Source organism: Platichthys flesus, chromosome 4, assembly GCF_949316205.1.
Source record: "Platichthys flesus chromosome 4, fPlaFle2.1, whole genome shotgun sequence".
Lineage (NCBI taxonomy): Eukaryota > Metazoa > Chordata > Actinopteri > Pleuronectiformes > Pleuronectidae > Platichthys > Platichthys flesus.
Window position 1 is genome coordinate 11,537,589 of NC_084948.1, and position 27,002 is coordinate 11,564,590.

Genomic DNA, 27,002 nt, shown 5'->3' on the forward strand with positions numbered 1-27,002 from the left:
ACTTTGAAAAATCTCCAAATCTATACAGTAAAAATGTTTGATATTCATTATGTAGGTAGTCAGAGAGGTCCCGAACATAGGCATATCACTCTGAACTTATTGAGCAAAGTGTTTTTACAGTACTTTAAAGTATCCAGAAATTACCTACTTCAAGCTAAAAATGTGATTTTATTCTGTAAAATCTCAATTTATATTGTCAAAATGCTATTCATAAAAATGACACAGGTAAGACAATATATACTTCTTGTGAATTTATCCCAGAAATTATTTTTCCACTATGCACTTTGTGGCTCCATGTCAACAGCTTATTTTGAAAACCGGACGTAGGCCCACGTGTTCTTCTTCTAACTTCGAGTACTCCGTTGCCGTCCCTCTTCTTGGCGCTTTGGATGCGTTTACCATAAGTGTCAGTATATGAATGCAGTATAATTTCTGTGTCGGTTGATTTTACCACAGAGATTCAAAGTGTCGGCTGGCTTGACGGCAGTGTGCATACGTGAGTGTCGCCCGTGTAGCACACCGGTCGGTAGATTTATAATAACTTTATTTATAGAGCAAATTTCTACACACAGTGCTACTAAACAAGAGAACAAATGGTTAGAAAACACAGAGGAGCACATAAATATATTTAAAAAGAGAGATTTGTGTCCGGCAACTTATGGAAATTCAGGAATATGCCTTATGGAGAAAGTCCATTTGAAGTCGACACTGTCTCAGACAGCCCTATTTCCTCCGGGAATCACTTCACAGCCCTGATGGCAAACACGCTGCCATCACCATGAGCCGATGGGAAGTTATCAATCTTAAAATATATCCTAATGGGGAGCCAATTTAAAATCAAATGTTTAAAATATGCACTTACATGACATATATATGGCTTTATATATATATAAAGCCTTGAGACACTGAGAGGCCCTGGCATCAAAATCAGCTACCATGGAAACCAGACTGCAGAGAAGTTTGGATTTTCCTCCACAGGCCGTGACATCACATGAGGCTTCAGAGACTCAGAGTACTGTACATGGCAAAAGTGCAGAGACAAATCCAGCTTGTTTTGTATCTTTTATGACAAAAATAATATTTTCCAAACCTTAAGTAATTTGGCCTGAAAGTACAGTGCAGCCGAATGGAAGAATAAATAGACTCCTGCTTAAACAAACATGAGCTTTTATGTCAATGCAAAAAGAGACAGAGGATTAAATTATTAAAGTTGTTTGGACTTTAAAAGCGCAGCTGCGACCGCACACGTGTACTTAATGTTTACATAGACAGTATATACCCCATTAATTGCCCCCCCCATTCCAGGCAAAGGCCCAAGCCAAGTCTTCAGTTAGATGGTTTCCAAATCAACCACGAGAGATTTTAAATGCCAAGACAAAGATGGCTCAGCGACAACACAGGAAATTCAAAGATCCTCTTTGTTCCACACTCAGGGATTTGTTTTAGGTCGCCGCTCACACAAACAATCCCGACACCTATGACGCACACACACTTTAAATTAAAAATGATTGAGGAAAGCCATAGTTATCCTTGAAGAACATTATATTCAGAAAACATCAACTTTAATTATGATCAGCCTGCTGGTGATCATCAGGGATTAGACGTGTACCAGAGAGGCAGCCAGCGGCTCTCTGAGCTGACAATGTGCGGATGTTACAAAGCTCAGGCATTAGTGTCATGAGAAGAAAGAGGAAGTTACAGAAGCAACATGACAGATGTAGCAACAGGTAGCAGTTTCTTCATTATCCAGCGTAAGAAAATTCAGTCCGATCTTTGCTTTTTCTTTGATTCTCCTTGATGATTAAAGTTTGTGAGAAGAGTGAGGGCAAGAAGTCTCATCCTGCCGCCTCTTTTACCATCAATGTGTCTGATCACAGTCTCTTCTTGATGAGTTTCTCCAGTTTACGGATGCGGGACGACTCCTGCTCAGGGGTGGCGGCACTGAAGGACAGGGTGGGGCCTCCGTCAGCCCCGGAGGGTGGAGTGGGTAACCTCTGCCTGAACAGCTCCAGCATGCTGCTTTGCTCACTGCGCTTCAGACCCTACACACACACACACACACACACACACACACACACACACACACACACACACACACACACACACACACACACACACACACACACACACACACACACACACACACACACACACACACACACACACACACACACACACACACACACACACACACACACACACACACACACACACACACACACACTACTTCAATCCTAGTCAGATTAAGACATGTGTATTCTCATTATGTAGACAGGTAAACTTCTTGATTGCAATATAACCCCCTGTTGGAGTTTGCACAGCATTTTGAAACATCAACATATGTTAACCAGCTGCTTGATGAAGAACGGATGCTAAATATTGAAAGAAAACACTAAAATGCTCATTTGTTCGTTTGACCTTTTTCAGGTAAAGGTCGTCAGATAATGCTGTTTACATTACAGTATATCACTCAGACCATCAGCTTACTCAGGTTAATCTTAGAATAACATGGAGGTCCATGTAAATGTGTCTCTTTTTCTGCTTCACTAGAACAGGTTAAATAACACATTGGAAATTATGGGAAAACATGATGGGAGATGCAAAGCTACGATGGTGGGAAGTACATGTTTGTTTTCTTGCATGAGAAGATTAATACCACCCTTACATCTCTATGTTCAGTATGAAGCTGGAGCCAGCTGCATCTTTGCTTGACTTAAAGACTGGAATCTGAGGGGAACAGACACCCTCTGTCCAAAGGTAACAAAATCTACGAAGCAGAACCTATAAAGTCACTAAACCATACAAAAATAAGTGTTTATGTAGAAGATGTAGATATAAGAGGTTTCTTCTCATGCAAGCCTCAGCAGGACAGAAAATGAGCACATCTCCTTAAATTCTGAACTATTACTTCTGGTCCAACCCACTCACCTTCATGTCCAGAATCTTCTGGAAGGTCTCTGGGTTGCCGTCAGCCAGGAGCTTGATGTAGTTGTCAACGAACACCACTGGTGGTTCATGTGGGGCCATCACCACCTGCAGGAAAGAGGCGAGTTTAGTGTTGCATTCACCCCCTCCCCTCTTTTCCTGTGCACCATCACAGGATGACCCGGGAGGTCTTTAAATGATCCCACATGGGGCGGCTGTGGCCCAGAGTGAGGGGGAAGGGGGGTTATGGTGGTGGTGGGGGGGGGCTATAACTGACAGAGACAAAGTTGTTCTGGCTGCAAACAAAGTTGAGACTATGGTGCTATATTTAGAAGCCCACTCTTTTACACACCAATTACTCCACGCATGAGTGGGCAAGAATTAGCTCCAGCAGTAATTCTTTTTTTTTTTTTTGGGGGGGGGGGTTATAATGAGTCTGGGCCAAAATCTGCATTTGTCAAAGGCAGACAGAAAAAAAGTTCAACGGAGATAAAGTCTCTCTGGATCGGATTCTCTCTGTTGTTGCCCCCTCCCAACAAACGAGAATGTGTGGAGAAACGAGGATCAGATAGCGTTTCTTAAAGCCGAGGCCAAGCAGGCGGACCAACACATGGCGGACAGACCCCCGTCTCCTATCTCAAGAATATGCGTGGGCACAGGGACCCTCGCGCTAAACGTTTATCCTCTCCTTCACTTCAAAAAGAGCCAATCTGCGCTTAAAGCTACACTGCTCTCTTTTTTTCCCCAAGCAAAGGTAAAGTAGACGAGAAGGTGAGCTGCACAGATAAGGGGAGAGAGGAGAGATGAGAAGCAGGGGAGAAAGAGAGGGGAAGTGCAGGCATGACAGACTAGAGATTGTGTGGAATTCTTTACTTTCCTTACTCGCCCTGCTGACTGAGTGATTTACTTAGCAACTGTCTTGGAGCCGGGCCAAGGCAAAGGCCTGCAGCGACCTTATAAAAAAGGGGGGGGGATTTAGAATGAAAACTGGCATTTAAAGAGAGAGAGAGAGAAAGAAAGTGAAGAAGGAGAGGAAGGGGCATTCAGGCTGAACAAGGTAGGGGATGGGGGGGGGAGCTGGAGCTGTGGTGGTGGGTAGGGATGGAAGAGCGTGGAAAACAACCACGTCTCAAAGGCATCGCAGCAGCCAGGAGACGCCGAGACAGACGGACATAAAGAATCCTACGTGCTTTGAACACAACTCAGCACTGTCCAACATAATGGGCGACTCAACTGCATTCATCTCTACTGAAGATAATCTGACAAGATCTTGATACGTGGAAACCTGAAAAATAAACTGACTATTCAAAACGACAGACCAAGAGACTATGTGTAAAGTTAAATTACTCACAAAGTGACAAACGCACCCCATGGCGCAGTTTCCCAAACCTTACAGACCATTCAAGCTTATTTAGCTTCTTGTTTTGTTAAACGTTAGAATATTAGGTTTAATGTTACAGCTTTTTTGGATAATAAACCCAGCGTTCACTTCCTGTCAAGCACTCAACAGCAGAGAGACAACAAGCACCAAGTTGTAGAACACTGGAGCATTGAGCAGCGGAAGTGAAGACTTTTCCTTCAGGATTCAACATGGAAAACTCTAAATTAAAGCTAATGTTAGCACTAGATGTATGTATCGCTACCATGATCTTTGTTCTGTCCATACAGTATTCTTACTCTATTAGTAGCTTGGGCAAGGGTTTGTTAGTTACAGGATTACACAAAAAGTACTTGTTTGATTCCCATGAAATTTTGCGTAGGGCTGTGGCAAGACTTAAAGAAGAACCAATTAGATTCTGTTGCAGCTCTGGATAACAATATTTATGGATCTTGATGAAAAAAAAAAAAGATTGTATATCTTTATTTATTAATTACTTGATACCCTACCCATTGTTAACTAATGGACGTTTCCTGTAAAAAATGTCACTTGTTTGTATTTAAAAAAAAAGTTACAATAATCATCCTGAATCCTGAATCTAGGCAAATGTTCGCTCATAAGATGATATGTGAATATTGTGTTAACATATTTGTTTGGCTCATGAGTAGCACACAACACATTGTAACTAAATAAATGAAGTCTGAGTTACATCACATCTGTTTGAAACACTAACAGGTAAGTTTCCATTTGTGTGAGATTGGTAACACAATAAGTAAATCATGCAGCTTTTAACATGGTTAACAATCTGTCTTTCTCAGTTCATCTGTCTGGACTATTATTAAAATCTTAAGAGTACAAATACATACTTATATCCCCAAAAAATTGATGTCCATACTTTGAAATGTTCAGGGATCCAACAGTGGTCTGTGTGTTTAAATCTCAAAGCGAGCTTTGAAGGTTTAAAGTGCTCCTTCATTTGTCCTAAAGAACTGCAGCAGCTTCTTGAAGCGGCGGAGCTAGATCTAATCTGAAGTCGCATCATCACTGAGTGTAATTTAAGACTATTGTTGAGACTTGGCAGAGGAATTCCTGTATTGACCTTCATTCGCTGGGTTTGTCTTTCAGCTGCTTCAGTCTCAGCCCAAGGTGGAAGCAATTACCTGCAAGTAACCTCCATGTTGCACAAAGTCCAAGGCTAAATCGCTGGCTGCAGTATAAAAGCTTCTCTCCACTCGTGTGGGCTTTTCATCAACAGTGGCCAATGACATTCAGAGATATATATGGCTCATTCGAAGTAGTTTTTCTGAAAGAGGGATAAAAAGTATTTGCTGCTACAAGGTGAACATTTTTATATTTCTCTTGTCGTGTGCAGCACTTTTGCTCCCGTTAAATTTAGCTTGAACCGTAATATCTGTCTTTTTAAACGTCACTTACAATTTTCCTTCTGTTGATAATCAGGCTTTTTATTTTGATATTACTTCTAGTATAAGATTACCAGTCCTTACAATGATGCTTATGTCCTCCATTGTCACAGTAATGCACGTGAATCACTCAAAGGCCTTCTTGCATTAGTCTAAACCTTATAGATCACATTCCAGCTGAAGGGCCCCAGCTGGCAGTCAGATTCAGAAAAAAGCAGACAGTCGAGGGCTGATGTGAACGCATTCTATAATTCTATAATGTGAAACCCGCTTTAATGTTTGGCAGATGAGTGGAAATGTATGTGTATACATTCAGGGCATTTTTCCATCGGAACAAAGACACGCCTTATACAGGCTGTGTGTGTGAGACAGTGCATCCCAGCAGTAAGTAATAAGAAAAGGTGAAAAGGTTTTGTCTGACGCAAAATGTTTTACACAGCTTTTCAGACAAAGACTGTAGAACCTGATCTAAGGCTACATCCACATTCCTACATTTTCATTTGAACACGAACCAAACCGGCTATGGTTACGCCAGGCATACACACTACTACTAGAGTTGCTAAAACAGAGAAGTTTGAAAACTCCGGAGCCCGTTAAAGTCTGGAACGTGCAGAAAATTTGAAACAATGATGAGACACTCATCACTTTTTTTTGATTGGGTCTTTACATCACAACGTATTCTTCACTGATTCATTGGGCTTCTATCACCTGGCCCCGTTACGGAAGAAACCAATCCACTACCAGTGCAGAAAGCAACAGGAACAATGAATTACAAGCGTTACTGACCCTGTTGTCTTTGCCAACAGCTGTTGTGCAGCTAAATTCAACACTTCTCTTTTTGCCATTGCTGTTTCTCGTTTGCAATCTAGCATGCCTTCCTGTTTACACCAGCAGCAGACACCCAGTGAACGTGAGAGGTCACGAGATATACATTTTCAGGTGTGTGGGTATGGACATGGATTAAAACTGATACGGAGCCAAAACACTTGTGTGGACAGAGATCCTTTTAGTTTGAAAACAGTTTTTCTTTAGTATGGATGTAGTGTGGTAACGTATTCAATTACATTCATCCAAAGTATTTTACTCTCTGCCAATGATGCACTGTTTTTCAGATTATAGGCAGGAAAGGCTCCAAGAATAAAGGTCAAACTGACAGCTGTAAACATCAAGACAGTCCAAACCGGTGTAACTACAGGAAGGAAACAAGTCCTCCCAGGATCCTACGGGAAATCAAGGGACAGGCAGGCATGTGTGCATTTCTCTTCACTCCTGGGACAGTTAATAAGCGTGGGGTTAATACATGGCATCCACATACCAGTGTCCCCCAGCATCGTGTGAGATAATTCTGAGGTTACTGGCTGAATCCTGTGTTTTCCCTCTGCACCGAACACAACATCCAAAATACAACATGATTGTGTACGTTGTGTTTACTCATTAAACCAGTTGTGGTCTGTGAGCTCTATTCCCATTGCGACCTCATGTGAGGTGGGTTATTTTGTGGAAACAAGCTCATAAAGTGCTATTCCGAGAGGGGGCTGAAGAGGCAATTAAAGGGTTATTCTGCCTACAAATAAAATCGAGGTAGATAATCTGCTTGAATGAGTCAAGGCAAAGAATTTACAACCAGCCACAAACACTGGAGGAAAAATGTTGCTGCGTCTTACTGTGGAGCCTTAATCAGTGGAAAAAGCAGGTAGCCGCAGATTGCACCACATTATTCTTTGTGAAGCGTTAGCATCAACAGCAGAGCTCAAGTTTTACTGCATATGTCAGAGTTTATACATCCAATCTGTTAATGGCAAAAAAGAGATAAAGGAAACTCTCTCACACAAAAGGGTTTATTTAAAACTCCGATCCTTTAAAGGTCAGAGAATGAAACACTGGTTGTAAAAATGGCCCAAGTTAAGTGTCATCAAATCTGAAGTGCCCCGTAAAGATGGAGTGGTTCTGATAATGTGTTTAAGTTGAACTAGTTTGTATTTACACTTGAACTTACTTTCTCTTTAAAATCCCTCAGTTTAAGATGCAAGTTCCTTCAGTGTTTATACTGTAAAAGGTAAACGGTTTGAAATAGTCTCTGCTGTCCTCCTCTCACCTTCAGTATCATCTCTGCTCTGGTCATTCCTTTCACCACTATCTTGGTGTAGCTGGCGGGTGCCTTGCGGAGCACCTGGGAGCCTATGGAGGGAAGATCCAACAGAACAGTCTTCAGGGAGTGGGTGTCGAGGAGGAGCTGGTGGTGCGGGGAACAAAATTCAAGATTTTAACATGCATAGCAATGCACGTATCAAATGGAATGCATGGATTTTCTGCTTGAGCTAAATTCAACTTACTTGCTCAGCTCCCACCATGCTGATAGGCTTACATCTAAACAGGTGGTTGATGAATTTGGGAATGAAAGAACTAAAGAGAGGAATAAGTGACACATATCAAATTCAGGAACCTTTTAAATACAGTTTTCAAGAGTATGCCAGTATAAAAAGTGTGTATATAAATGTGTAGTACTTTGTGAACTTGATGCAGAACTGTGTGAAGTATTTGCGGGTGGAGGCCAGATTGTCTCTGATGATTGGCACATTTTGTTTAATGTGCATGATGATTGACGTCACATAAGGACTCTGGTCACCCACGTGCTCCACACTCTGCCACGGCATCTGAGCGGAGAGATGAAGGACAGCAAAGCTTTAGCACCAGAGATAACATGCTATTGTTTATCATCAGGCTTATGTGTCAATCCATTAAAAACAAAGACATGTTTGATGTGGAAATTCTCAGGTTTCTTAACGATGACTGACAGAAAAGCAGCGTTATGACATCTTCTTGGTGGTTTCCAGCCCTTCTGACTTTTGAGTATAGTTTGAACCAAAAACATGTTGCCTCAGGCCCAGCCTTAGATTCCAACATCTTAAGAACGTGAAGAAGAAGAGTGTGTGACTGTGTCTCACCTTGCTCATAGCAGTGAGAGCAGGGTCACAGGCAGAGTCCAAATCTTGAACTATCAGCTGAATACTGTTTGAGATCACACTGAAAAACATACCTGACACAATTACCACATACTCTTGACATAATAGAGGGAGAAAAAAGTAGCTGTCTGTAAGTGTCACTCACGTGCTGAATGTATCCATCTCTCCAGTCAAGTTAATTCTCTCCACCAGGACTTTATCTACCTTTTCCTTTAGCTTCTCTTCCAACTGGAAAACAAACAAACATATATGAATTATTTTGTACAAGTGTTGATCCATTTTCAAAACACTGACTTAAAATTGTAATTGTACTTGTCACAGTTAATTCCTTAAAACACTGAAACATAAGTCAGAAGTCTATTACTGCTATCATGATATTACCTCTTACATTCCCAAACGTATATTGTCACTGCCATTAGAATAAATTATAGACCAAAATTTACGATCTGTGTGTGTGCGTGTGCGTGTGTGTGAGTATGTGTACATGCCTGTTGTGTGGTAGCCAAACAGTACTCTGCAGTGCTGAGGATGCTACAGATGAGACAGAGCTCATCTACGGTGAACTTTGAAGCATCTGAGAATTCTTTCTCCTTCAGCAGACTGCTGATAGTGAGACCCCCACTGCTACTGCTGGACCTGGAGCAACAAGAGAATGAGAACATGAGCTGTGGTTAAGTGAAAGAAACATGTTCCATAAACAGAAAGAAAAAAAGGTCAGATGCTGCAGCTGCTGCAGAAGGGCTCAAGTTCAGTTCCAACCCAGCCTTTTGCTGTGTAATAAATAAATTATACGAACAGATCTGTAAATTATGCCAACATATTTTACATGGATATTAAAACAAACAAATGTATGTATCTCGATACATAAATGTGTCTCTATATGTATCTGACTTGATCAAAAAGGAAATAATCAGAGTCTGCTATCTTAAGGGGGCATTTTGTATTCTTCTTCAGTTAGACAAATGTCCTGATGTATTGTCATATAACTGCAATTATATAGATTATCAGAGAATTGCTGTATTGAGATATTATTGTTATTGTGGGCAGTGCATTGTAAGTAGAATGGTATCATTACCCTGCAATCACCACCCTCAGCTGAGATCAATTACACAATGTTGTGTTGTTATTCCCAAGACTGGCTGATGTGGACCCCCTTTGTTGTAAGCATTAACAAAATTCATTAAACCACAGATGAGGAAAAACATTTTAGAAAGCGATACACCAGCGAATGCGAGTATCAGGGTGCTGAACCGTTTAGGTTTCAGTGACGACCCAGTCATTAATTAAACATCATAACAGAGACGTGGTTAAACCAAAAGCTGCTTCTAGGGGCCTCTTTCAAAACCTCACACACCCAGGTCACAAGCGCTCAACATTGAATAAGCAGGTTCACATGCGTTTGTAAGTGTAAGTAGTTGCAATGTATTGCACTAAATCTTCGACTGAGTGTCTGTTTACATCTCAAAATGTGGTATACATTAGTCAGTGAACGCAAGTGTGTCATTAGCATGCATGCATATCTGACACAGAAACAGAGCACGCCTCTGTCTCACAGCCAGTGATGAGTTCTAATGTGGCCAATGAGCCAGAGATATTTTTGCTGGTAGCCTATTAGGCTTGGCCACAACATAACCAGCTCCAGATCCCTCGTTTCGTGCCATCCCAATCCATCAAACCCAGCAGCACTAAAGACATTATGTCTCAAACGAAACTCCTCAACAGCCCCATTACCAGAGCAGGGGAAAGAACAAATAAGGGTGTGACATGCTTGTTTTTGAAAAGTTGGTCTTAAATAAATCTGTGTTTGTGTTACCGGAAAATCTAATGATTCACTCTGATGGGAAATATCAAAAAACTAGAAATTCTAGCAGGTGAATGCTAGGGAGAATTTGTTTCAGCTGCACAATCTTTATTGGACTGATTCAATACTTTACAGGAAGAAATGGAGGTCTATGGCATCAGGAAATACTAGTGTTGGAAGAGTCGATTTATTATACATTTTTTAGCTTTATCACAGTATCGGTTGAAAATTTGAACTTCGACTCCACACTGGTTTAACATAGCTAACATAGCAGCATTGGAAGCAATTATGGGAGTGGGTAAATACTGATGCAGCACCTTGTAGCACTGTCATGCTAATGCTTACCTTATATTCCCTCCGCCAAGGAAGTTATGTTCTCGCCCCTGTCCATTTTTTTTTTTTGTTTTTTTTTTTGTGAGTTAGCAGGATGATGCAAAAACTACGAGACAGATTTGCAAGAAACTTGGTCGATGGATGGGAAATGGGCCAAGAAAGAACCCATTTCAGTTTGGCACAGATATGGACAAAGGGAAATGTTTCTCACTTTCTCTAACATTGCAAGAGTGAGTGTGTGCAAATTGGAGCAGCTTGACTGAGTTGAAGGGGACTGTTGGATTGAAGAACTAAAAATAAGTAAAAACCATTGTTTTCCCCTAGTTCCCCGACATTAAGAGTACAACTTCCCTTACATGAGAATTCTATTACAATTCTTTTTGTATAAATAACCAATCCCGAATTGGTCTTACTTTGGAAGGTTTCCAGAGAGGATCTTCCAGGCGTACTCCCTCAGGAATTTCTGGAAGATTGTTGTGAGGGCGATCATTGGTTCTCCTGTGCTCAGCTGTGAGCACTGCACCATGCACTTCTTGTAATAGACAAAGAGGTCAGCACAGCTGGGCAGGACCGCTCCGCCTTCCTCCGTGCCCACCTTGGGTGGGCCTTGTGCTCGGAAGTCGGCCACAAACCGGTCGATCAGCTCGCCTAGGTTCCTGCAGATGCCCGTAAAATGTACAGCCAAACCCACACAGGTTCACACGCACATGCACACACACGGATGGTTGGATCAGGGGCACATGAATGAAATCAAAACATTTAAACATTAAAAACACATGATTGCTGTGTAATCCCAATAAATACATGAAAGGATAAAATAACACACAGGCAGACACTGAACCAGATGGATAAACAGGAGGAACTATTTCAAGCATATCAAAATCCTCAGTACTACATTCAACAGGTCCATGGTTAGTTTGTGTGGTCCGAGCCAACTCAATATTGCAACTGAAGCCAAACACAAAACAAGCAGGCCACTGTTCTCTCCTGCTAGATCCCACTAGGGACGAGCTGATCTGGCCTTGCCTGTTTCAGGCCTTTGGACAGAACTGAAATGACGTTGTAGCTGTAGAATAGGTCAATCCTGTTCACTTGGACGAACAAACAGTGTTCTACGCACCAGCGAGCCAAGAGCTGGGCTGGGGGGGGATGCATGCAAGCACAGCAGAGAGCAGAACCAGGACTGGGTACAGTTTCAGGAATGATCAACATGACTGTAGGAGGGGAGGGACTGATGGAGGGGAGGCGAAGGAAGGTGGTTGAAGATGAGAGGATGAAGAAGTGAAAGATTAGGCAGGAAGAAAATGGAAAAAGAGGGAGGAAAAGATTGGAGATGGAGAGGAGGAACGAAACAAATATTTTACTGTAAGAAAGAGACCAAAGAGGGATACAAAAAAAAAGAATTCAGGAGGTGAGAATGAAGGAAGGCAGATCTGCAACGGCAGACCTTAATCTTTATCCTTCCCCTCTCTCTCTCAGTGTCTGTGGTCGTACAGCTAATGGGAAACATTTCTGCCACAGTGGAGACAGAGGCATGTGCAGGAACAAGAGATGGAAAGACAGCGGAGGCAGTGAAGTAGAATCAGAGGAGGAGGATCTGATTGATGAGCAGGAAATGGAAAAGGAAAAGGAATGTATGTGCCAGGTTAACGCACAACCTGCTCCTGATTCTGTGTCTGTGTGCGACAACCCTACTCGGGACTAGTTTGGTTGTATGAGTTTGTTGCTCACTTGTCCTGGGACTCTATGTAGACATATAGATGAGGTTCGAAACACTTGGAGACAATGCCGTGGAAAGGGTTGTCAGGGGCTTTGGGCTTCCTGGGCTGAGAGAGCAGAAAAAAATGGGCTGTTAGTGAAAACAACAGGGTCTAGTTGTAGCTGATGAGTTTAAATCATTAACAGTGGGTTAATGTTTTGCTTTCTATTCTGTGAGCAAAAGGTCAACATCAAGACAAAGCAGTGTGGGAGACACGTTGCTTTAAATTTAAACTGCCCTTAAGAAAGTGCCAACAAGGACTGATGGTCTCTATACTGCAAAAAGGTCAGGTTGGTTCAGTCCAGATCATCTTACCTTGGCTAGATCCACATCCTCACCTGGCTCCTCCTCCAGGAAGGGGTTGGTAGGTTCGAGAGGGCTTTCTGATCTCTTTTTCTGTAAAAAAATACAACACAGAAATGCTCAATTGAAATGAGCCAAACTGCAATTTAGAAATCCCATGGTAACAATACTCCTGATTGTGACTAAGAATTTTTCTAACATTATCAACAATGTTCAACATCGATTCATCTCCATCTTTCCATGTTTTTGTAGACCATTTCATGATCACCTTGGATGAACCTGCTACTCCAGTTATAAAATTCCACTCAACCAAATCCCTGATTGAATTACAGAGGCCAGCAGGCATGGGTGTAAACTGAACTCAACACAAAAGAGCCTCTGTCTGGCCAAAATATTATAATTTCCAAACATGATTGGCCTAGAATGTGCCTCAACAAAACGGATCATCTGTCCATCCTGTGGGAATCGCTTCCACCTACACATGCCAAAATGATTGGGATGGAAAGGTTTCTTCAGGCTATGACACCAGAGTAGCCTGTGTGAGCGTCACTTACAAATCAGCAGTTTTGTGTAAGTGTCATTGTAGTACAATTAAAAGCACAAAGCAAAACTGAATGTAATTTGATGAGGAAAGGAAGATGTAGATTATACACTCACAAAAACCTACTTTAACTTTAACCATATGACAGGATTTTTGGGGGGGGAGGGGGCTGTAACTCCAGCTGGCAGGGAAGTTACAATATGTAAGTTAGGCTACAGATCTCTCAATCAAAACGATAATTTAAGACCTAGTTTGACTATGTCCTGAAGCAGAGCGGGGGAGTTGAGTTGCAGTCTTCTCCATCTTTGACGATGAAAATCTACCTGCAGCAAATCATGTTCACGGATGAGGTAACATGTTAAAGTTTTATTCATGTTAAATTCAGCAAACGAACAAAGAATAATCATGATCCATTACGATGACCATTCGATACAAACAGTAGAAGGAAAAAACAGCGGACTGGCTACCAGGGTGTGTTTCCCTTGTAACATGTTAACTATCCCCATAGTTATAGTAGGGATGGACAAAGCCACGGGTAAAGCAAATATGACACAAATAAAAAGCAACCAAAATGAATCATCCGGATACCCTGAACAAAAATTGGGGAGTAAATAGATCTATTGTTGTTTTGTGTGTGTGTGCATTTCTCACTCCAGGTACGTCAGTCAAGGTGGATCCTGGGAAGCGTTTGGCCAGTAAACCCTCGAAGTTGGTGGTTCTCTGAATGGCAAAAAGAAGCAGTTTCACCTCAATCTCCTTTGCTCGGGTTCGCATCACTTTGGCTAGCTCCACCCTTAAGAACACACAAACACACACATAAATATGGACAGTTTGACCTTATCACATTTCAATTTTTACCCTTTCTCATCCAACTTGTCCACATAATTATAAATAGTATAGTTTTCTTTAGGCAAAAACATGTCTTGTCAGACTGGCTCCAAGTGCAGAACAATCGACTGGATGTTTTTCCTTGATAGTTGCTGCCTGGAGAATTATGCAAATGCAAATCTACTTTCTTTTCTCATGAAGCTGCGGGAAAAGGATTGAGAAATGTGGACACTAGGTCACTGCTCCTGTAGCCCACCTACGTTAATTACACAGAAAGTGGCACCAAATCACTGAGTCATGCCAATCACCTCATATTTTACCAGTGTGGTTTACTTCAGGATTCAGAAAAGACCAATTTCTCAGATCCTGTCTGTTTAATTTAATTTCAGAAATAACCTTACAATATTCATTAAAAAAGATAAATCATCTAGCATATTATTCAAAGCCTAAACCTATATGTTGTAGATGTGTTTACCTGGTGATGTGGCAGAACTCCACAGCAATCCTCTCAGTCATGCACCATTCTTCAGGAAACATGCGTCCATATTTCTCCTCATAGTCCACCAGCTGCCGTTTGATCCAGGCATAGCGGCGATCGATCTTGTCCAGCCAAGCAACCTGAGCAACCAATGATCCATTATCATAAATATCTAGATACCTCCTTTTCAAATTAAACTTTTTATTTACTGCAACTAATATCCTCTCCTAATTTATGGATTTAAATTTCTAACTCACATCTTGGTTTTCCTGGAAGAGCACCAGGTACTCTGAGAGGTGCTGCCGGATGAACTTTTTGATGATCTCTTGTTTGATACGTGGGTCCAGCACGTTGGCCACCAGGCAGGCGTCTCTCAGCACGTTACTGGGACCACCTGTTCTCTGGATGGATGTGATTGGGATTTAAAGTTGAAAGATAAACAGGACAAAGGAAAGAATTTGTCAAGAAAACAAATACAAAAAATTTAAGAAAATCTAGATTTTTATTCAACACATTTATGTACCTTGGAGCCCTGAGAGGGGAAGGCTTCTTCAAAATCTGCCAGGATCTGAGTCCCCAACTCACTCTGTGCTGCTTTCACTCTGAAAAGGGACAAAGATAAAAACTCTGAACTTAAAATTGTTTCCTATTTATTGCTAGCTAGGCCCTGTGACTTTTGTCGGGCGATATTTTGGCAGCCAACGATTTGGGGTCACATGTTGCGATCACCGTGGACGTTGAGCGGGCAACAGCCGTGTTTGATTTGGGAGAACTACTATAAGGATTCATGCAACACCAGTGAGCTCAAAGTGTTCATAGTGTTCAACATGTAAGTGAATGACAGTGAATCCAGTCCTCAGATAGTTTGTTCACTCTCAGGCGTGTGGGATGGGTTAAACACACACAACACCAAAAGTCCTTCCAGTCGTCCAGAATAAACAGGCGAGGGTGGAGGAATAGTATCACTGATGGATACCACCTGAGCTTAGAGCAGTCATTACAAACACTCACTGTGGACTAAATACCCAACTATCCACTTCTCACTGTGAACTACTGGATATGCATATCTTATCCCACATCCCCAGCCCTGCAGCTCCTGTTTTTCCAGCTCATTCATATCCATTATTGTGTGATCTAGTGCTCGTCTTTGCATTTGTCTCATCTGATCATATGTGTCTTACTCTGATGAGTCAGGTCAGTCCAGGTCTCTCACAGAGAAGTAGTTCGTTTTTTCTATTAACGGTTTGTGTCCAGCTGTCTGCCCTGCCTTCATATCTTTCCCTTCCCCGTGTCACTCCTATCATCTGTTTCTCCAGCAGAGTCACTTCTTCCATGCAGCTGTTATTTGGTATGAACTCTGTCTGCCACACCTCAGTCAAAACAGAACAGAGGGTCGATCCCTTCTTGCTTTAGATGACCAACACCACTTTGAACTTGAAGAGCAAGTTGACCAACAAGCCCCAAACCGATTTTGGTGGTCTTGGAGAATAAAAAAGACTAGAATTAATATAAAATAATGTACATTGTTGTTTGTGTGTGTTACCTAAATATACTGTTTATATATATCGACCATTTATCATGCACAGCAATCTCAAGTGCATAGGTTAATAAAAGCATCTTCCATATGCACCAGTAGAAGCACAAACACTGAGATGCAGACACACCCTCAGAAACTATGCCTCTAATCTCTGCCTATGGAAGAAACGCTGGCATAACACAACCCTATTCAGTGTGTTTCCTTCCTTTGTGTTCCTGTATGTGTGGGACTGTGCGTGCATGCGTGTGAGTATCTGCATAAACAGGATGTAATACGCAAAATACCTCCAGCAAAATACTGTAACCACTTCTCAACAGTTCAGCTGAAGAGTTGTGGAATATTACAGCTGTATGGGGAGTTCCAGAACTGAACTGGCTACTGAGAACGAGCTCCTATTAGTCAGCTTGAGCAAGGCACTAAACCCAAGAATAGCTGTAATGCAACTGATATGCGCAAAGGAAGTATAGTGGAGGAAAAAATGAGAAGGAATAACCTTGTGAGCACATCAATCACTGGTGTGTGTGTGTGTGTGTGTGTGTGTGTGTGTGTGTGTGTGTGTGTGTGTGTGTGTGTGTGTGTGTGTGTGTGTGTGTGCGCGCACGTGTGTGTGTTACCTCTCAGAAAGCTGTCTGATCTGGGTAATGCCCATGTACTTGTGGAAATGTTCCAGCACATTGACCACTCCCTGCAGCAAGTTGGCAACTTCACCATACTGCCTCTTTCTGGTCATGGCTCTGGGACAAAACACACATGTCAATTAAATCCATTTTTTTTATAAAAGAAAAAGCAGTGATACTCATATTCTCTGGACATTTACCCCCCAAACACATATTATACTCCTAACATATTACATTGTTTTTTAATCTATACTATTGTTGCTTTACTTTGGCTCAACTCCTGTTTTTATTTTGCTATATAAATGAATCTGACTGGACTGGACGGTCTAATATCCATCTAACTGTATCTTCCTAAATCTAAAACTGGCCTCATATAAAAATGTACAGAAGAACATGAATCCGAGATAACAAGATGCTTAAGGCCCTTGTGGGATCTGCACAAGTTCTGTTTCTCTCCATCTACACAAGATATTCTCCTGCAGCTTTTATCGGTAGGCCACTGATTCTATCAACATCACTGAAAATGATCAGACATAGACTTTGTATAAAGATTGACAACTTGTCCTCAATCCTCCCACTGTCAAGAAATGAAACAAAATATTATGGATAGTAATGTTGCCATCTTCCATCTATGACGTACTTTGGAGCCATATGACCTCTACTGCAGCTAGCCATTGAGACTCTTGGGCTTCGCTTCTAGGCAGCCGTGATGTTGTCTGTCTTTATGAACAGTCTGCGATAAGACTACATAACATACAAATCACCAGCTTAATTATGAGGATGAGTTTTATTGTAAAGGTTTGATTCATTTCAGTTTTTATTTGGATAGTCCCAAATCACAACAGAAATTATCTCAAGGCACTTTACATACTAAAACAAGATCTGTCTTGTACTGGCAGCAACTAAAACTTAAACCTAAAAAAAAAAAAAAAAAGAGTCTTTTGGTGCAAAATGTGATTATACCCACTCTAAAGAGTCCACACCCCCCGCTAACATGTGCAGGTGGTTGAGGGTGGTGATGGATGTAGTTAGGTGGCGCTTGGCATGGTCCAACTGCTTTATGTCCCTCGTAATCTCCTTAACCTGTGCAGGGAGAGGAACAAGTCAGACAAACAGAGAGAAACACGAAGAAGGAGAAACAAGCATGGGGGGGGGGGCAGCGATAATAGTATAAATTTGGTGAAGAAATAAACAATCAGAGCAGGTTAAATAATAACAGGGAAAGTTCCTCACTCAGCCCAACGGCCTGACTCTCACTAACACACACACATAGTCTCACATGGAAGGTGCATTACCTTAACTTTAAATAACTCTCCTTACTGTCCTATATTGTAGCACCAGGAGGATCCAGGTTGTATCTCCAATACATGATACATTGTATCTCCAATGTCTCATGTCCCTGATAAGCCTCAACAAGCCACTGTGTGTGTGTGTGTGTGTGTGTGTGTGTGTTTGTGTGTGTACATACCATTTGTTCAGACTTCTCTGCCTTGTCCTTGATGTCTTTGATTTTGCCAAACAATTGTTGGATGGCAATCTGGGCCTCCTCCAAAGCCTGCACAAAGCAAACAGAGCAATAAAAATAAATAAAACAAAAGTACAAAGAGGACACATTTTAACTACTGTGTATGAACCACCAATAATGTTTTGTGTGTGTGCGTGTGTGTGTGTGTGTGTGTGTGTGTGTGTGTGTGTAACACTACAAAACAGTGGTCTTGCTTAGCACATCCATGTTAGATGCCAAAATACCAATAAAAGCAGAAACAGCAACAGGAAGTGGTGAAGGAGTATAAAAAAGCCAAAGCCTTGATTTTAACAGAGAGATGATGAAGTTTACATACTGAGTGGACATCTAGTCAAAAGAGATATGATGGGTCCAACTGTATCGCTGTGAATAAACAAGATCTTCTCTGCTGTTTGGCATATAGCAACATCGAGGGGGGAATGTTTACACTGATCTGTTTGTTTGTCTGTGATCAAGATTACATAAAAACTACTAAATGGATTACGACGAAACTTGGTGGAAGGATGCCATATGGAAAAGGAAAGGAAAGAAAATTGTAGTCGCAGATCAGGGGCGGATCCTGAATATTTTTCCCTTGCTTAACATTGGTAATTCAGGCATTTTTCAACATTGTCTTTGATTTCTCAGAAAATAAGTTATGGATTTGCATATTTGAGTGTTTGCACTTGGTGCGGCTTAATTGAATTTAATGGGACTATTGGGCCACATGAGATGCAACACAGAAGTTTGTTTCATAATATTGTCATCTTCCACCTCCATCCCTCACCCGGAACTGTCTCCTTGTACCTCTATGCACTGAGCTGACAAACTCTAGTGTCCTGTGTATTAATTGTGAATGACTCAGTCTATAAAATGCACATTAAGCTGCCTTGTGGTATCTGTGGAAAAACCAAAAAAATGAAACACGTGGTACAATAGTCTTGATTTTTTTTTATGCACAAATTCTTGGGCAGAGAATTTTGAAACCCTGTCAGCAGTTAACATACCCAAATAATTCCTGATTAAGCTTTTAATAAATCCATCACCCAATGTATATATATATATTAAAACAACTGTCAATGTCAATTTACTTGCCGACCACACTTAGCCTATAATAATGTGAGAATCAGGGCAGAGTGAACATCTGTGTGTCAGTTGTGGTGTGCCAGTCTTTGTCAAATTTCCAAGGGATATTTTTTTCCACCACTGGCTTTGGTCCATGGGAAAATGTTGAGTCCAGTCCAGGCTCTACAATGGGACCGAAGTCAAACAGACTAATTGGACTAATTGACAAGCTATCGAGATACCTGACATAGATAGATGGGTTTTAAACTGGCATACAGGACATACGGCTAAGCTCTGCATAAAGGCTGTCTCTTTAAAAGGCTAAAGAGGTCATTAGCAGTTTTAAGAGCCTATAAAGCCAGACCGAGTTGGACAACATTTGACACATACAACTGTACGACGGCTGAGATGCTATTCTACTATTTCCCCATCGTCTGACATGGCAGCTGCCCTTTGATGGTCCTAAACAGAGATTTCGCTCCGACATCTGATGCCAAGGTAATTGGCTTCACTTGGCCCGGTGCTGTGGCGGCACTGCAGACACAACTTCAGACTCACACACACACACACACGAGGAATGCTAACAGCCGGCACCAGCTGTGCAAGGAATTTACTACTTTTACAAGCACCTCTCGGAGACAAGTGAGCAGCGAGTGAGCAAAGGGAAAAACAGTGTACGTGCATTCAAACAATCTCGCTCACACACCCACAAACACACACACGCACGAACGCACGCATGCACAAACGCATGCAGGAACACACACGCAGACACACAAACCTTGCAGTGACAGCAGTGGATTTATTTTCCATCCTGTGTCATGTCACAGAATAATATCCAGTGACAGTGTGTTGGAGTCAAAGTTAAGACGACCCCATATATAACCAGGTCACAACAAATCCATTCTGCCATTTAATCCTATAAAGGAAATAAACCTGACAGATCTTTTGCAGCATTTTCAAACTAAAACAATCTCTGTGCATTTTGGATCTTTATCAGGTTTAATCCCTGTCCTAAAAATGCATATGTATAAAAGTTTGTCTGCAACGCATGTAAACAGTTGTAACGTGGCAGAATTTAACTGCGCAACAGATGTTAGCAAAGACAAAAGGGTCAACAACTACTGCTGGTTGCTTTAGTCCGGAAGAGGGTCCTGTGATAGGAGTGGCCCGAAAGGCCCAATTAGCGAGCAATTGGGAGGATCCATCTCATTGTTTCTAAACAGTCTCAACCTGTCTAGACTCAAATGAGCAAAGAGTCAAGACACTCTAGAATATTTTTCAAACTTCTCACTGTGAGCAGCTCTAAAAGCAGCGTTGATGTGTTTTAAAAATGAAAAATAGTCGTGGGGATGTAGCATTGAAACAAACGAGGTGGTCTTTCTATTCTCCAGTTAAGATGATCACAAGCTGCCTTCAGGTTGAATGTAACTCTTTCTTTTCATGCCTCATAAAACCCTTTGGTTGTTTGGTGATTGAAAAAATAAATAGGCAGGTTATGTGATTATTCTTTGATCTGAGAGTGAGGAGGAAGGGAGTGGCACTAAATCTTTGAAGAGCTTTCTTAGAGCAAACTGCACGCAAAAGAGACCAGAACCTCCAAGGCTACAATTGTCACTCATGCACACTCGGTTCAGTCAATCTGGCTCGCTTCCTAGCGCTCATTTCCTGTATTTAGCCTTGAGGAAAGCGGAGAGAAAGACCACTGCCCAGCAGGCGCCTCCGTGCCCAAGATGTTATCTGCTCCCACACGAACATGCACATATGCACACCAGTGTATCTCTAACATGCAATAAGGAGCATGTGTTCCGTGGCACACATTACGTGGTATTATAGAGTTAGAAAGAAGGAAAGGGGAGCTTCTTTCCTACCTAAACAGGAGCGAAACACACTGCAATCATTCCTCAGACAGACATCAGTTTGACTTTCTAAAGTAGAGGGTATACTACATGGTACATCCGACCACCCCATTTAACAGTTGGACCACTGCCTGGGTGCAACACTTCATGTAAACATTTTTAATGTTTTACCTGACAGGGATGAGAAAAGCTAAGAAAAGGATTTAAATGATCTCTTCTGGGTTTTGTTAAAAACAGCTACTGTTGTTTCACTGACTTAAAAAAGTTGAGGAACAAACTGAGTTTTACAACTGAAGAAGACAGACAACCGAAACACTTCAAAACTGTAAATTAGAGAGAGACCAAGACCGCAGCAGTTTAGAGTAATAAAGTACAGTGAAGTGGTATTAGACAGAGCTCTGAGGAGTTAAAAGGATGTTAACTAAATAAATTAAGCTGTGTACAGCCTTTTCTGGATCAACATTAAACATTTACATTTAAGTCTATTCTATAGGACGACCACCCAGAACTGTATCTTTAAATGCAGCTTCCTTGATACCACAATAGACTTATAGAAAGAACGCATGTTAAAAATTAACGCACAGAAAGATGCCAAGGATTTTAGAACAACCACAACTATCCAGATTTTATTTGCAGTAAATAACTTTAAATTGCAGTTCCATAGATCTTTCGCAGGAATTAATTAGGTGGATTAATAACAGTTTCCTGCCGCAACAGATGTAAATGGAGCCTTGAAACGTCATGAAAACTATGTCTACAGGTGCACCAACTTTTGTTGATGACTTACAAGCCCTTTGTCTATAAAAAAATGTTGCACCTAACTTTGTTACTGCACACTAAATATGAGAAAAAGGTCAGTGCCAAGGGAGATTGGGCTGGTTGGTCAGGGGTTCATCTTATACAACAAAACAATAACCAAAACATTTAAGGTAATATAAGGTAAGGACAAGACAGTGAGTTCAAATGATAGAAGGATAATGATGAAAAATAAGCAGATTAAGATGAACTGGTGGGACGGTACTATTGAGCTGGCATGTTCTTCCTGTACTGATTAGGCTTCCTCCCACATGTTAGCTGTATTGGCAACTCTAAACCACCTGTAGGTGTGAAAGCAAGCAAGGTTGTTTATTACTATATGTTAATGATTTTTCCACGGTGTGCCCCCATCTGTCCCCCAGTCAGCTGGGATTGGCTGACGCCCTCCCAACTCCTCAAAGGAAGAGTAGTACAGCTAAAAAACAAATGAATCAACAAGTGCAACATATTTGTGGGAACTTTGGCACAAAGAGAGCATCGTACAATGGCAGCTGTGTGTAGCAGTAAACTCAGCTGGCATATACAAGTGTCTTATGAAAAAGGGCCCAATTCACCATACCATCATTTGTCACCTCACTGTATCAATTCATTTATAGATTTCAAATAACACGGTGGGTTCTGTCCCTCAACAGAGATTTTTTACATCACCAGCTGCTACGACACATTCAAGGTTCATGTGCAATAAATCCAATAGAATGTGAACAGGAAAAAAAACATGGGAAGTGTTAAACAGCCACTGACACACTAAATACCAGATCTATTAGCTGCCAGGGACAGTCTCATTTCCACACTCTCATTAAATTGACCAACTCTTGACATAAAAAAACACAAGGAAAATCATTCCCCTGACCTCCTCTAGTTTATTATCTCCTTTTATCTTTGCTCTCTACCTCCTTCACTACAAATGGTACCATCTTGGGTTTCAAAACTGGGGATCGCAATGAGCTCAGTGAATGAGTTCAGTAAATAGGAAAAAAGATTAAACTGCTGATCCTGTTGCTTTTATTCTATTGCTGCCTTTATGCCTCCATCACCATCTTGAAATGAACACCTCTCCGCCTTTCCATCTGCAGAACAAATTTTCCCTCTGGAAATGTTGGAATGGCTCTGTGGGGCTGGAAAAATAAACTCAAATTATTGTGTGTGACTGTATAATGTTATTGGTCTGGATGGGATTTAGAGCGTTTCTGCTACTGCAACGGTAGCTGACTGGGAAAGACAGGGCCACCGAGCCAGACACCCTGACGACAACGCACACCTAATCATGTCAGTTGGTCAGAACATACGCGGGTTGCCTGTCAGGTGTCACGTTCCTCTTTAGCCACAACTCCTTGACAGAGCGAGGACCTGGATTAAATCAGAAGGGGCTGCTCTTTTCCATCATGCTCCCACAAGAAAAGGCAAGGACTCAAAAAGCCTGGGTTTAAAAGAAATCTAAGTATTTACATATGGGAATCCATTTCCCAGACATGTTTTCCGTAAAGAGAGGTAGTTTAAGCAGCGGGAATGGATCTGAGTCATCTTGCCCTTTTCCATGGAAGCAGTGTGGAGAAAGAAAAGCTCAGGAGAGGGGGAGGAACATGTTTGTCTGGGTTGAGAGCAACCGATGGCAACATCTAACTTTAGGGGGGACACTATTTAAAAAAAACATGTGATGAACAGGCACAGTGTTGAGAGTTTAAAATATGCAGATGTGATTTTTTTATCTCCCCCTACATGGTCATCCTGCTGTGTTATTACAGTGCTAAAAATTCAAAGTTGATTTATGTTTCCTCGTGACTTTCAGCTCAACTCACCTGTCTGCCATCCTGGCCAACGTTGGTCTGTCCTCTCACCACCGTTCGTATGTTGTCGTCCAGATGCCTGGGAAATGCAATGCAAAATGTCAGTCAACAAAGATGAAAATAATAAATCAAAAAAGATGACACGCATCATTATATAAATTGCATTAACTCACCGAATCTTGAGACGAATCTTGTTAACCACATCATCAATGTTGGCCAGGGACTGAGAGAGAACATTAAGACAAGAAGTCAGAAAAACAAAGAAATATTTTACCATGTTTTCTATGGCTAATAACCCTTATTATACCACTTTAGTACCTAATCTTATTTGAGTCGTGCTGCTGCTCTTACACAAGAACCATCTCTAAACAGAAGTACCAATCATCTAGCATGCATGTGTACAAACTATCATAACAATATTTATATCTGGTCTATAATATTGACAACTTGTATTTAGTAACATTCCTTGTTGAATACAAACAAAACAAGTAGGTGAAAATATATCCAGCTTTACACAGTATATAAGTACAAACTATAGGATTACAGTGACCCCTCATGGAGAGACAGTATAGATACACATATGTGTATTGTTTATTGATACTGCATAGTGCATTGTTTCTCTGAGATAAAGTGCAACAATCTATTTAATACAAATAGGATATATAAAGTGAGATATGGATGAATTACATTTGTATTCATGCCTAGAGAAAGTTCCAATTTATGAATGAATGGGCCTATAACAATATGGATGTTAAAATATTTCACAGAGGAAAAGTTTAAATTAGCTGCTTCAGCCTCTGGGTCTTTTTTGTGCATGTTGGTAGGGATTGTAAATAAAACAGTATCAATCATTGCAATATAACATAATCCAAAACAATGGGTGTAATACTTATGCATATTATCAGCACAGTGAGGAATCATAACACATAATTGATCGGCATCAGATTTGTAAACGTATGTGTTGCTTATCAAATGTTGTAATAATGTAAATACAAAAATAATACCACAGTTATTATGATAATTATGTCTATCAACTTATATTAACGTATGCTGTGTTAAAGACCCATTATTTGAATAAGAAAGACAAATTGTTCTCAACTAAACAAAGACAAAAAACTGTCGGTCTCATGTTAGAAACAATGATCAGTGTTAGTGTGTAGCTGCAGTTGTGTGTGCGACAGTGGACAATCACCTGCTCAGTGGGGAACAGTGTGTTGATGTACTCCACAGCATTGAAGTCTGCTCTGTCCAGAGGGTCCTGACTGGGAAAAACCTTGAAAACAAAGACACACAAAACACTTTAGTTAGAAAGTCATGGCTGTCTGTCTCACTATATATCTGAGGATGACTTCAATGTGCATTAAGGTGAAGCCTTGTAAGGTGATTCTCAGATGTACTGATAGAGTGACAACCTATTAGATGAGTAAACCAGTGAGATTCCAGATGCTGTGTTATCAGATATCTTATTATTCCCAGCTAACGTTACCATAAAACTGTTCTCTCTATATATATATATATATATTATAGCTGATGGTCGTAATAACACCGTAACACCCAGAGAGCAGCAGCAGGGTGTGATAGCTTGCTAACAGCTGTGTGTGTGTGTGTTACAAAGACCAGCAGCGATGTTTAAGAACACCAGTAAGTGAATGTAACACCTACCTGCTCAATGGCGAGCTGCACCTCCGGGGTGAGATGCAGAATCGACTCCAAATCCTCCGCCAACTCAAATTCTTCCTCCTCCATCATCGTCACAACAAAGCTGCATAAGACGTCCCCGGCAAAACACTTCCTGGTGCAGAGGATTCTGGGAAACTGTCAAACGGTGCTTTCAGGGCTGTCGGACACCAGAGTAGAAAACACGCACACATACGCGCACACACACAAACACAGACGGAGAGTTGAGTCGTTCTTTTTGGTTCAATAAATACAGGTGAAAACAGTCATAGGTTCAACAATAAATAGATACATATATAAACCATTAAAGTCTATCATGATGTATATATATATACACATCATGATAGACTGATATATATATATATATTAAAACTATATTTATAGCTTTTTCCAATTTTTTCTCCAGCCCAAACTCTGGTATCAATCAAGACACTAATGTATAATAATGATATTTTTGGAGGATAATGGGTGAACATTCTGCCCAGTATGACGAGCATGGTCGTAATGTGCATGGTAACCAGGGAGATAGAGCATATCAAGGGTAGCCTCTCTTATACTTTCAAACGAAACTGGTGCAATTCCCAAACACAACACAGACCTTATTGTATCCTGAATCTGGTTTGGTCTCCACAACATGGCCCGTGGGTAATAGTTGGACCTCACACACACACACACACACACACACACACACACACACACACACACACACACACACACACACACACACACACACACACACACACACACACACACACACACACACACATACACATACAAACAAACAAAACACAAACGCATGGTCTTTACAGATTTCCTGTAATTGCAATTTACCTGAGATAGGAATATTTCTGTTGTTGCTTTCAGATGATGGATTTTCCTTGTGAACTTGCAGCATCCTGAACAGTCAGTTAACAGTAGGAAGTCACAAGGAGATAAGGATCAAAATATGTCATCGTTTCTCCTGACTTTATGAACAGATCTTTACATGCATCTTCTTAATTATTACAGTAATCATATTTATCACATATATACAGTATATAGATAAGGTGCACCTAAACTCAAACACGCTCTTTTTCGTATTCTATTCCACTCCTATCCCTTAAAGCCCTGTGTGAAGTGAGCTGATGAAAATCCCTATATTGTCCCTACATTTTAATTAAATTTTACACAGACTTACAGCTGCTCCCATATTCGCTGCTTTCCTCGTGTCCTTAAATCTCCTCACAGCTGCTGTTCTGATTTGAATACATCCTGGTCTTTTTTAACCTGTAAAATGATTAAATTGACATCCTGCTGCAATCTCAAAAAGACCTCTAATACACAACTGTATAAAAAAACAGACCCCTATTGATTCATGAATTACTGTCATTATGGTCTGACATTTGAGGAACAGCAGTGCCCCCTGCTGTTAGCCAC

General features: G+C 41.1%; 1 protein-coding gene across 1 annotated transcript; it reads right to left on the reverse strand.

Annotated features, from left to right (window-relative positions):
- Positions 1 to 527: 527 nt before the first annotated feature.
- vps53 (VPS53 subunit of GARP complex) lies at positions 528 to 25,696 on the reverse strand. Its single transcript, XM_062385330.1, has 22 exons — positions 25,572 to 25,696; positions 25,102 to 25,182; positions 24,083 to 24,132; positions 23,922 to 23,988; positions 18,353 to 18,439; positions 17,852 to 17,967; positions 16,882 to 17,001; positions 15,254 to 15,332; positions 14,988 to 15,131; positions 14,728 to 14,870; positions 14,076 to 14,217; positions 12,896 to 12,976; positions 12,553 to 12,647; positions 11,235 to 11,477; positions 9,176 to 9,323; positions 8,833 to 8,915; positions 8,670 to 8,748; positions 8,230 to 8,378; positions 8,058 to 8,127; positions 7,820 to 7,957; positions 2,929 to 3,033; positions 528 to 2,042 (listed from the first exon to the last, which is right to left on the reverse strand). Exons 1-22 carry the CDS (start codon positions 25,656 to 25,658, stop codon positions 1,872 to 1,874), a joined length of 2,478 nt encoding a protein of 825 aa, XP_062241314.1. The 5' UTR covers positions 25,659 to 25,696; the 3' UTR covers positions 528 to 1,871.
- Positions 25,697 to 27,002: the final 1,306 nt, after the last annotated feature.

What these genes read in the sequence shown, in the direction of transcription:
- vps53 (XM_062385330.1), bottom strand. Translation starts at nt 25,658, where the DNA reads ATGATGGAGGAGGAAGAATTTGAGTTGGCGGAGGATTTGGAGTCGATT. An exon ending in GAGTTCTGCCACATCACCAG is followed by an intron (nt 14,218 to 14,727) that starts GTAAACACATCT and finishes TGTGTTCTTAAG; the next exon opens with GGTGGAGCTAGCCAAAGTGA. An exon ending in TTCTGCATCAAGTTCACAAA is followed by an intron (nt 8,128 to 8,229) that starts GTACTACACATT and finishes TCCTCTCTTTAG; the next exon opens with TTCTTTCATTCCCAAATTCA.